The sequence below is a fragment of the Tasmannia lanceolata genome, unplaced genomic scaffold (genome assembly GCF_043159265.1).
Source record: "Tasmannia lanceolata isolate RefF3 unplaced genomic scaffold, GAP_Taslan_0.1 ptg000018l, whole genome shotgun sequence".
Taxonomy (NCBI): domain Eukaryota; kingdom Viridiplantae; phylum Streptophyta; class Magnoliopsida; order Canellales; family Winteraceae; genus Tasmannia; species Tasmannia lanceolata.
Genome location: NW_027518695.1, coordinates 23,366,991 through 23,379,505, shown reverse-complemented (window position 1 = coordinate 23,379,505; position 12,515 = coordinate 23,366,991). Strand labels below are relative to the sequence as shown.

The window sequence follows — 12,515 nt, the reverse complement described above, 5'->3', positions numbered from 1 at the left end:
CATTCGGGGATCAGTTGATGTGCCGGGATAAAGTTCTCCGGTGCTGCTCCAGGACGAACAGTGGCAGCACATGCAGGTATTGGTTCTCACTATATTGCTTGGATGGAGGGAACCTCGACGTCGAAAATCCTTATATTTTACCGTGAGTTTGCTTAAGTAACCATGGTTGAACCCTAATGTATAGGGTACAAGACTACGATCAAGATTATGTCACCATAAATGGGCCAGACCTGTGGTTGCCAATCAGATCAACGGATCCGATCACATCCACGTGACACATGGGGCTGAAAAATTGGAATCTAGGCCATTGATACAGTCTACAGCCACATCAACGGTCTCCATTACACATGATTTACTAAGCATGTTTTACAAATGCCTCTCGTTTCTTCGTTTTCTAATTAGTTGCAGTCTCGGAAAAGGCTATCATCATTGGGGGAATTGGGATTTTCTAGCGTCCATAGAGAATTTATACTATGGACAGCTGTGCATGCACTTGCAGGCCAAAAATAGTGGGGCCCTCATTATTTGGGTGATCTAAACCCTTCATTTGTTAGGTGATGATGTAGATAGGGTGTGCCCAAAATATCTTCTCCATAGGATGATCCTAACCATCCGATCCGTAGAGATTTTTATATGGTTCCGTCAATTTTAAAACTCCAAAAATCGAAGGGTTAGGAACATCCTATGGAGAAAATTTTCTGGGCACACCCTCTCTACATCAGGGCCCAACAAATGAATGGTTTGGATCTCACCTAAAAAATGTGGCCTCACTGTTTTTGGAGCTGCAGGTGCATGCACGGCGCCCACCATGTAATTTCACTACAATTTAATATTGTTAAGAGTGCTATTATCAAAATAAGACCTGTCAAACGGGTGGGCCGGGTTTGACCCGACCTGTATGGGTCCGGGCCATACGGGTCGGGTCACAAATGACCTGGAAAATTTACAGGTCACTAAGTGTGGACCCGGACCCCACCCGTACGGGCTAGGTCGACCCGCGGGGGTCACCCGCTTTTTCCCTCATGTGCAAAAATATTACTTTTCAAGGAAACCCCACTGCAAAAATCCATCAACACAATCATTCTATCTCACATATTTCAAGTTATTTTTCTTCATTGATCTAAGATCCAAAAACCCATTAGCTACAAAATCAGGAATGCAAAAGTAAAAAGCAAATTAGAACCATGGAATTGTGATATCAAAAACCTGCCTTGAAGAGACAAATCAAACCCCATTATCAAATCATTAAACCCTATTCTTAAAAAATAAAAAACCTAACCTATTAAAAAAATCAAGAGGGTTAGGATCATCCCTAACTCTATTCTCAAGAGAGTGAGAGAGAGGGCGAGAGAAAGAAGAATCCATGGAATGAGAGAGAGAGAGAGAGAGAGAGAGAGAGAGAGAGAGTTACGTCCTCCCCTCTTGCCACCTATGGTGAAGTGTTGAAGAAGAGAATAACGATTTTGGTTCAATTCGAAGAGAACCAGATCCTCCTATACTTCTCTCGAAGTTGCAGAACAAAGCAAAAGTCCTTCATTCATTCACAAACAAAAATTAAATACAAAAGACTTCATACGTCAACAACCCACTTCCCCACTTCAACAAGCACGTCTAACTTTCCTATTTCGTTTGACACAACTGACTTCCTAAATACGCCCACTAACACCACTTATTAAACTAAGACACTTCACATACCTATTTTAAAGGGATAGCATCAAACATAACAACCCACAACACAAAACAACTAACAAATCACAAAATACACGTATCAATCCTTCCCCCTTAGGTCAACCTTGTCTTAAGGTTGACCTGGATGGTGTTCCTCCGATTCTTCTTCATGATTGATGTCGTCGGGCCATGGTCCTTCGATGAGGAACAACTGATTCTTGCATTTGTGACCGGGATGAAATCTCTCATCACAGTTATAGCACAAGCCTCGTTCTCGTCGTTCCTTAGCATCTATGGGTGCGAGCCGCTTGATTGGAGGAAAATCCGAACTAGTTTCCGTACTTAGCTTGAGTTGGCATTGAGTTCAAACTTTTTCCTCTTGTAGGCGAGCTAATCCAATGGCAGCCGTGAGAGATGTTGGTCTAAACATTTGGACGTCCAAACGGATATCATCTCGTAGTCCACATATGAAACAACTAATGAGAAACAATTCTGGCAGCCATTCTGTTTTGTTAGACAACCTTTCGAACTCCGCTTGATAATCCCGTAAGGAGGACTTTTGACGGAGCACCAGCAGGATCGTCGTACTTGGTTGGGCCAAACCTATCAATTATGGCCATAACAAAGTCCCTCCAAGACACAAAGATTTGTATCTTCTCATACCACCTGTACCATTGTAATGCTTCTCCATGCAAATGGAAGGAAGCGATGGTTATTCTCTCCCCTAGGTCTGTTTGGTGGTAAGCAAAGAATTGCTCAGCTCGATAAATCCACCCTGATGGATCTCCATCTTCAAATGTTGGGAAATTGAGCTTTACTGTCCGAGATTGAATAGCGCCCGTGGGACTAGAATGTGACTGGCGCGGTTCTGTTTCCTCTTTGAAAGGTACAAGTTTCATTCATCTCGCTTTACCCTTGTAGACAAAGCTTGCCAATTCATCAAGCTTGCTATCACTTTGAGCTTGCTTAGCTTCAATGACCGCCAATCGTTGGCTTATCTCAGCTAAGATCTGCTGCAAAGAGGCCTCATCACCGTGCTCCATATTGTTCTTTTCTGCCATCGCAGCCGGCTCTAATACCAGTTTGTTACGTTCTCCCCTCTTGCCACTTATGGTGAAGTGTTGAAGAAGAGAATAATGCTTTGGGTTCAATTCAAGGAGAACCAGATCCTCCTATACTTCTCTAGAAGTTACAGAACAAAGCAACAGTTACAGAACAAAACAAACAGAAGTTATATACAAAAGACTTCATTAGTCAACAGCCCACTTCCTCACTTCAACAAACCACTTCAACAAGCACGTCTAATTTTCCTATTTCGTTTGACACAAATGACTTCCTAAATACAAGGAATCTAATAGCCCACTAACACCACTTATTAAACTAGGACACTTCACATAGCTATTTTAAAGGGATACCATCAAACATAACAACCCACAACACAATTCAACTAACAAATCACAAAATACACGCATGAGAGAGAGAGAGAGAGAGAGAGAGAGAGAGAGAGAGGCTGTCGGAGATCGGCGCCAGAGTCGGAGGGAGAAACCCTCTAACTTTCGAGAGAGATGGAGTCGAGCAAATAAACAATGGAGTCGAGAGATATTGAAATAAACCTTAACTTTCACTGTTTTATGAAAAAAATAAAAAAACCCTATTTTCACTTGGTCTTTTTAACGGGCACCCATGGGTCCACCAGGCCCGGACCAGTTTTGACAGGCCGGATGGACCCGCGGGTCAAATTGGAACGGGCCACTACATTGGGACCTGGACCTGGAAATTACAGGTGGGCCGGGTTGACCCGCGGGTCCGGGTCACTTCTTGCTAGGTCTACCCAAAACCGAAGAAACAAAATCAATGTTTTAATAGTGGCATGCCCATAACTTCCTCTTTGGTGCCTACATTTTTTAGGTGATCTAAACAATTCATTTGTTAGGCTCAAAAGTAGATAGGCTCCTTAGGATGATCCTAACACTCAAATTTGCGAGGGAATAAAATCGACGGTACAAAATAGAAACATCTACGGATCAGTGGGCTAGGATCATCTTATGGACAAGATTTTATGGGCACGCCCTATGTACTTTGGAGCGCAACGAATGAATGGTTTAGATCACCCAAACAATGTGGGCCCCACTATATTTTTAGACTCCTTATAATCTCTCATCTTTAACTAGGATCTTAAATCTTTGGTAAAATATTATAGGGAAATGATAAATGCGCCCCTTTTCATCGCATGGGGAACCCAACTATAGTGTACATGTCAATCAAACATGGCCTTAATTTAGATCAATGTCCTGAATTCTATCCAACATACACTAAGAACCTGAAGATTATAGATATAAAATGGGTTGATTTTGTGGTTTGCACTGTTTTGATTTTTGTTTACAGGTATTGCTTTAGGAGATAGTTGGATTTCCCCTGAAGATTTTGTGGTGAGTAGTCTTTTTCCAAGGAGCAATTATGTATACTTCATTCCCTAGTCTTACTCAAATGGAATGTTCATTTTGTCTATCAGTCAAAACTTTGTTCCTAATCTCTTTACATACAAGTAATATATGATTTTGTTTACGTAACTAAGAATTTCTAGTTTGAATTGCAGTTCTCATGGGGCCCTCTGCTTAAAGATGTCTCGCGACTCGATGACAAAGAGTCAAACAGGTTGAAATATATCAGTTTTTGATAAAAAAATTCAACAGATTGCTTTTGAAATTTTGATTTATCTAACATACCCATTTCACATAATGAACAGTCTAGCTGAAAAGATTAAGCAAGAACTCGAACAAGGCCACTATGAAGATGCAACCAATTCATGGAGTGAGCTGGAGAGCGTGGTCAGTTCCAGCAGTAACTCTGTGGTAGGACTGTATTCTCTGCTCAATATACTAGGTTGCAACTTGGGTCAGGTTTTCAAGAACCCTACCCTACCCTACCCTAGAAATTATCTTGGGTTTGGTTGGGTCGATATTTTTAGGGAAAAGCCCTAGATTTCAACCCTATCCTAGATAGTTTCTCAGTTCGAGTTGGATTATGTCGGGTTTTTAATGTTTAGCTTAGGACAATGACTAATATTTATGATTCTAGTAAAACTCTATGCTAAAATATCGAAATGTAAGTCATTAAGTGCATAAATTTAAGGGAAATGATATCAACACAACCACGTTTTATTAATTGCACAAATCCAGCTTGTGTTTTCCTTTTGAATTGGCTTGTCATAGCTTCCTGGGAACTGTAATATAATAACCTGTGACACCTCTTTAAATAATAAAAGACAAGATGAGTTAGTGCAACTATTAAAATGTGGTTGACTACCTTGATAAAAGCAATTATATCAGGGGAAATGATATCAACAACCATGTTTTGGATATGATATCAACCATGTTTTAATAATTGCACTAACCTACAATCCGAACATGGCTTTTGTGTATCAGGGGCGGAGCCAGGAATTTACACTTGGGGGTGCCAGACTAATAGAAATGAAGTAATTACACCAAGTAATTGAATCTGGCATGTAAGAAAATCAAATTCTTGGTGGCTGCTTACTATTACCGGCGTTAGGAATGCCGGTAAATGGTCTTTTCCTTTTAGCGGCGTTTCGGAACGCCAGTAAAACACCTTCTGTAACGTTACACTGTAAAGAACGGATTTTGCAAGTCATGGGGGGAGTGTGGCCCCTCCACGCGATACGTGGCTCCACCCCTGTGTGTATCCAAACAGAGCAAGATCAACCCTAACTCAAAACCACTTCTAAATCATTTAACTTTAATCTAATCAACTAACCCAATTGTTTCTAATGGGGCCAGGTTGGGTTCTGATTGACCCAAGACATTCACAGAGTACAATATCGTTCATTTTCCAAACTTTAATAAGCAAAAAGAGAAGGAAAAAATGGCAAAACATAAAAAGGAACAGGAAATATCATTGCCCATACATAACTTACAATCGAACTAATTAACCTTACTAGATTGAAGAAAAAACTGGCAAAACATAAAAAAAGCAGTGAAGTGATATTTCCCCCCTCTACGGATAAAATCCCCCCTTTAACGCTATCCGTTAAGTTTTAAAGGAAAAGAGAAACGTTAAAGGGGGTGAATTTATCCTCAACCAGTGAACCATTCTCACAGAAACCGTTAGAGGGGGGGATTTTATCCATTTAAGGGGGGAACTTATCATTTCCCAAAAAAGAACTGGAAATATCATTGCCCACTCATAATCAACTAACCTTAATAGATTGAAATCTTTTCCCAGTCCAAACCCCACGACCATGAGGAATTCAGGACATGCTCACACAAATCTAAGCATTTTTTAATGCAGTGGGACCCACACCCGTAATCCCCGCACATACGTTTTGAACCCAACGACACACTTATAGTCTTTATCTTCTACATTTCTCTGTCACCGACGCCAATCACTTTACTCCTCCCCTGAAAATTTAGAAAAATCCACCCATCTCTATCTTCTATATAATATTTACCACTCACTCAAAAACAAAAACCAACCCTCCACATGGCAAGAAAGCTCAAACCCACCCCTTAAAATGGTGTCTCAACAAGAATCTTCCTCTCCTCTGCGACCCACTTCCATGGCAAAATCAAACCCTAATCGATCCAAATCCTCTTATATAACAGACAGTGTCCTCTTTGTAGGTGGAGCAATGGTTGCTCTACTTCTCTTCTTTGCTATGTGGTCTTTCCTAAACCCTAACCCTCTTTCAAACCCCCTCTCTTCTTTCTCCACAAAACCCAAGACTGAAATTTCTGATGATCCTTCCTCCTTGCTAAAATGCGCCTCTAGTGGGCAAGATCTTAAACCCAACATAGACCCATCTCCTAATTTTTATGATGATCCTAATCTCAGCTACTCGATTGAGAAACCCATGAAAAATTGGGATGAAAAGCGCCGAGAATGGCTCCGGCAGCACCCTTCGTTCGGCTCCGGTGGCCGCGAACGTGTCCTCCTTGTTTCCGGCTCCCAGCCGGAGCCGTGCCGGAATCCGATAGGTGATCATTTACTACTCCGATTCTTCAAGAACAAGGTATGTTGGATATTTTTAAAATATTTTATTGTTCAAATTGAAAATTGATTTTTTTTTTTCAAAGAAACATTTCTAATGTGAAATGGTATTTCCTTCCATTAAAAACATTTGTGTTGTGAAAATGTTTTATTTTAAATTAAGGGTTTTGCTAAGGGGCACTCATTAAGTTGCATTGGAAACATAATTTTACTGATGTTTTGAGAATGTTTTGAGAATTTTATAAATATTTTATCACTTTTTCATTGGAGATATGTATGTTTTCAGTTCACCTTAACTAGCAAAACCCTTATTGTGCCTTCATGTATTCTTTATCTTTTACTAAAGCCCAAGGTTTCCCATATGCATAAGTGGGGGAAATTAAGCTAGAACATTTTATTTTATACCATCTTTCAAATCTTTTTAATTTCTAGTTGTGCTTCTTACTTGGGTCTGGTTAAAAGGGCAGCCCAGTGCACGAGGGTCCTGCCATTGCGGGATTTGGGGAGGGCTAGATGTACATAGCCTTACCCAGAGAGGCTGTTTCCGTGACTCGAACCCGTGACCACCAGGTCACTCGCCTTCGGCTCCCTACTCAGGAATTAGCCTAACGGCAGAGCTCTTGCTGCACTCAACTAATAATGAAGCAATCTTACTTGGGTCTCATTAAGCATCATTTAATTGCCCTTCAGATCTTGATTTGACACATACTTTGAGGTTGAAGCATGTGTAAATTCAAGATCCCAAGAACAATTAAGCAATGTTTAGGACACTTGTTAGCAAAAACCCTACATTGATTATTTGTAAGTCCACAATTCCACCGTTTGATTATTCATGATACCAATTTTTGTCACAACAAGGTGGACTACTGCCGGATCCACGGCTACGATATATTCTACAACAACAACCTATTTCACCCCAAGATGAAGACTTTCTGGGCGAAAATCCCAGCCGTCCGATCAGCCATGATCGCTCACCCAGAGGCCGAGTGGGTTTATTGGGTCGACTCAGATGCTGCATTCACGGACATGGAATTCAAGCTCCCTTTAGAAAAATACAAAGACCACAATCTCATCGTTCACGGGTGGGCCCACCTCATTTACGAAGAGCATAGTTGGGTGGGACTCAATGCGGGGATTTTCTTAATCAGAAACTGCCAATGGTCGATGGATTTCATGGAAAAGTGGGCCAGAATGGGCCCACAAACCCCACAATATAATGAATGGGGGAAAACCCAGAAAACCCTTTTCCAGGATAAGCTTTATCCTGAATCGGACGACCAAACAGGGTTGGCTTACTTGCTTGTAAAGGAAGAGAGATGGAGGGAAAAAGTTTTCTTAGAGAGTGAGTATTATTTTGAAGGGTATTGGCTAGATATTGTGGGTACGTTGGAGAACATAACAGAGAAGTATTTAAAAATTGAAAAAGGGGTGGATGGATTAAGGAGGAGGCATGCGGAGAAAGTGAGTGAGTACTATGGAGAGATTAGGGAGGAGTATGTGAAAGTGTGGGGGGGTGGGAGGGGGAGCTTTAGGAGGCCATTTATAACACATTTTGCTGGGTGTCAACCGTGTAGTGGAGATCATAACGAGTTGTTTTCTGGTGAGAGTTGTTGGGATGGAATGCAAAAAGCACTGAATTTCGCTGATAATCAGGTTCTAAGAAGCTTTGGGTTTGTTCACAAGAACCTTCTTGATTCTGCGGCGGTATCGCCGGTGCCGTTCGATTTTCCGGCATGATTCCGACGATGTGAAAAGAAAGAAACAGGTATGCAGATTCCCCATTTTGTTTTTTTGGTCGGTTTTTCACCTTTTGCTTTGTTCATTATGTGGGTCCTATTTTGATCAGGTGACTTTAACTTTAGGAAACAGGGGGTGAGGAATAAAAGTTGAGAAATTGGGGCCATGTTCAACGGTTGGATTGCATTGTGATGCCCATGTGCGATGGGGCCCACCAGAGCACACTGAAAGAAAAGTGACTGGAACAGAGTACTTTTGTTTTTGCTAATATCACCCTCTTCTATATTATTTTTTGGGTTATATGGGTCACATGGGAAAGGAGAGTTTAATGATGATTATAGAAAATAATTGCATGATTGGAGGATGAATTCTCGCTTATCAAAGTGTCATTATGGTAGATTCACGAGATTTTTTGTGCGGAAGTGATATATGACTACTCTCTTTCTCTTTTACACTCGAGGGGCTGTCCCAAGTAAAAAAAAGATCGTTTCTCTTCTTATGGATTTGTTTTGAACCGTACTATAGGGAGATGATTTTTTCTCTTTTACAGACGAGCCGAGCCGGCTTCGGCTCGTGTTCGTAATGAGCCTTATACTATGAGCTCGTGTTCCGCTCACCAAAGCTATTTGTGCATGCCTGCACAAACCATGGGGGGGCTTCATTTTGGGGGATCCAAAGCATTTATTTGGAAGGTTCTTCCATGGATAGGGTGTGTACCAAAAATCAGCCATTTAGGATCATCTTAACCCTGCCATTTGTGGAGGAAAAAAATGGGCAGAAACTGTGTCTGTACATTTTCCCCTCCAACTTTGATTGGGTTAGGATGATCCTATAGGGCTGATTTTTGGTACACACCCTATCTATGGAAGGGCCTTCCAAATGAATGCTTTGGATCACCCAAAAAATGTGGCTCCCACTATGGTTTGTGCAGCCATGCACAGATAGCTTATCTGTACAGCTGCACACAAACCATTTCCTCATATATATATATATATATATATATATATATATATGAGGAAACGGTTTCTACACACAAGTGTAGATAAGTTATCTACGCACTAGCTTAAAATACAGTGGACGCCCACATTGTTTGGGTGATCCAAACCATTCATTTGATTGGCCCTCACATAGATAGGGTGTCCACAAAAAACAGCTCCATAGGGTCATCCTAACACTCAAATCACACCTTGACAAAGTAGAAAACACTCAAATTGTGAGTCGATTTTAGTCCTACATTGGATCAAGTGGGGCCTAATTTCATAATCAAATTACATATTGCTAATAATATCATGATAAATTCTAACTAATATTATCTGAATATTATATTAAGTGACATGAAATGCTACTCATATTTCATGATTTATGATTTATGTGGGGGCATATGGTACTTGAAAATGAGAATCATACATAGAATCTGCTTGATATAATAATCAAAGTAAACAAGTGCTTTGATGTATCTACATATGTTACTTGAAAATGAGGACAATCTTTATGTTAAAGATTGTGATTTGGAATTAAATAAATCCAAGGTAACAAATGTGATTTTCTGTAGAGTCACGATGTGCAAAATTTCTCAAAGGAAAATCTTGTCCCAAATAATGAAATGGTGGGGGTACAATCAATAGTGCGGAGATCAATTTCTTTCTTAAAGAAATATTGTGCAATTCTAATATTGGAAAGATACAATCAATAATGAGATTGATTCTATAGTTTCAAGTTAAACTTGAAAATAAGTAGTTTGGCTCTCACGATACTGAAGTGTCAAGTGTGTAAATGACATATGGACCAATTGTAAGATTTTGTAATATATCATGTTCTAAATCAATAACTTTAGAAGTTATAAATGCCATCATGTTCAATATACCCAAGCATGTTGGGTCACTGGTAGCTATGCATTATACAATAAGTGGGAGCGTGATCTCCTGGAGTTCAAGAAATAAACTAAAGTTGCTCAATTCACTGAGAATTTAGAGCTTGTTACACTAACTTTTGCATTTAAAGAGGCAAACTGGTTGAAAAGTTTAATTTCAATTGATTCACTCAATTGAGGACATGGTGTAAATAACTAAGGCAGTCTGATTTAAATATGAACAACATGGGACCAAATATAGCCTACATTGTAGGAAGATTAAGTAGTTACACCAGTATCCTAGACATGATCACTGTTAACACTATTTAAATATTGAAGTACCTTAATGGTATTAATATTGTTCTAGTTATCTAACTAATTGAGTTATACTAGAAAATGCGTGGTGTTAATTGGTTTTCAGGATTAAATCTAGGAGTGGACTTGCATTCACTCTAGGGAGAGATATGCATGGTCTCGTGGGAGTCAACTAGACTAACTGATATAGCTAGATCCATTATGGGATCATGATTTATTGCTTTTGGAAAAACAAGTGAAAACCGCGGAGGGACGACCTGTGGAGAGGACTACCTGGTAAAATGGCCAAAGTGTAAAGCACTAGAGTGAAGTTAACATAGAGTGGGCCACCGTGGACGAAGTTTTTTGTGGAAAGGGCTACCTAGAAAATTCTAGAGTGAAAGCTACCACTGAGTAAGTCATCGAAGTCGATATGCTCTCATATGTAGATATATTCTACTTTGGGGTAAACTAACTTTTGGTGTTACAATCCATTGTTAAGATGCAATTGTGAAGCATGCAATGATATTTAGAAAGAAAAATCCTGACATGCCCGTCAGAAGAAAATGACTCTATTTGAAAATTAGAGTGAGTTTGTGAAACTGGTAGACAATTGTCATAATAAAGGACTAATTAAGAAGCTAGTCATGTGTACATCGATGTGAATGGGGGTCCAATACCCATTGATTAAGTCTCAAAACGGACTATCGTCAAAAGCACATCGAGGGGGATGGGTATAAGGCCCATTTATTGAACCACATGTAATGGTAACCCAACCTAACTGACTAGAGATCCCAAGAAGTAGGTTCAATGGGAACAACAAGTTACTTGAGTGGTTTGTTTTGCACCATGATGTTAGTGAATTAAGTTCACTTAACTTGTCCCTATGGTGTGCGTGGGTGCAACCTGTAACGAAAAGAGGATGGGCTATTAAACTCTTAATGTTATCTATAGCTGAGTTTTCAGTGTGATGCGTAGTCTAGGGCACTCTTGATAGATACACTTGTGTGAGTGTGGAAGTGTGGCCGCTTCCTATGAGAATTGGGCTGATTCTCTAGAGCACTCATGAAACCGGATCGAGCTCATGGCCGAAAAGTGCTACACAGTAGAACACACTTATGTTTGAATTTGTTATGTGTGTGATATGTTGTCTCAGTTTATCACTCAAAGTTCTTGGTTCAAGACTTTAGTTCACCAAGTACTTGGTAAACTCGATATATTTACACTAAGTTTAGGTTCAAGTCCAAAAAACACCTATACTGATGCATGCCTTATTCTCTTGTATTGATCAGAAAGTTCCTTCTGTAATTTCCTTGTTATCTAACAATTTTGAATTTGTGGGGGATTGTTGACTTTTTCTTTAATTTAAGAATAAAAGTCATTTAGAAATTCAAAATTTATGTATTTATTTTATATAAAAAGTCATGTTTATCTTAAAAAAGGAAGAGAAGTGTCTCTTCACACTTTTGTTTAAAAAAAAATGAAGAGAAGTGTCTCTTCATATGTCTCTTCAAGATCCATCTCCAATTCCTATAAATAGATGTACTTATATTCATATGAGGAGGTCTTCTTCTTTCTTCCCAATTGTTCCTCTCTCTTTCTAGTTAAGGCAACATAATATGTGTTCACAAGGCTACCAGGCTGCTTGAGTGCACATCCCCGGAGCGGAGTCGTTGTATCCTGGAGGCAGACGCTATAGACCCATTTGCACCGTCAATTCGTCGAATGTGGGGGCGATACTTGCCTTAAAGACAACGGAGGATTTAGATTCGTAGCTCGACTCAACAGATAAGTTTCTTCCTCCTTTTGTTTTACAGGTTGATCTCTCTACAATCTGGATTTGTTTTGTACTTGAGGCAATTTGATTGGTATGATCTGATAACTTGCAATTTTATGTTACCTCATATTTTATAATTATTGTATTTTGATAATCCGAAATCTCATGAAGCAATTTTTACTA

General features: G+C 39.8%; 1 protein-coding gene across 3 annotated transcripts; it reads left to right on the top strand.

Annotated features, from left to right (window-relative positions):
• Nucleotides 1-6,062: 6,062 nt before the first annotated feature.
• On the top strand, nt 6,063-8,848 carry LOC143851660 (galactomannan galactosyltransferase 1-like). 3 transcript variants are annotated; one of them, XM_077361140.1, is made up of 3 exons: nt 6,063-6,697; nt 7,534-8,440; nt 8,545-8,848. In XM_077361140.1, the coding sequence occupies exons 1-2, from the start codon at nt 6,200-6,202 to the stop codon at nt 8,410-8,412; spliced, it is 1,377 nt and encodes a 458-aa protein (XP_077217255.1). In that variant the 5' UTR covers nt 6,063-6,199; the 3' UTR covers nt 8,413-8,440; nt 8,545-8,848. The 3 variants fall into 3 exon arrangements, with proteins under 3 accessions (XP_077217255.1, XP_077217253.1, XP_077217254.1); XM_077361138.1 differs by having other exon boundaries at nt 8,538-8,848; XM_077361139.1 differs by having other exon boundaries at nt 8,522-8,848.
• Nucleotides 8,849-12,515: the final 3,667 nt, after the last annotated feature.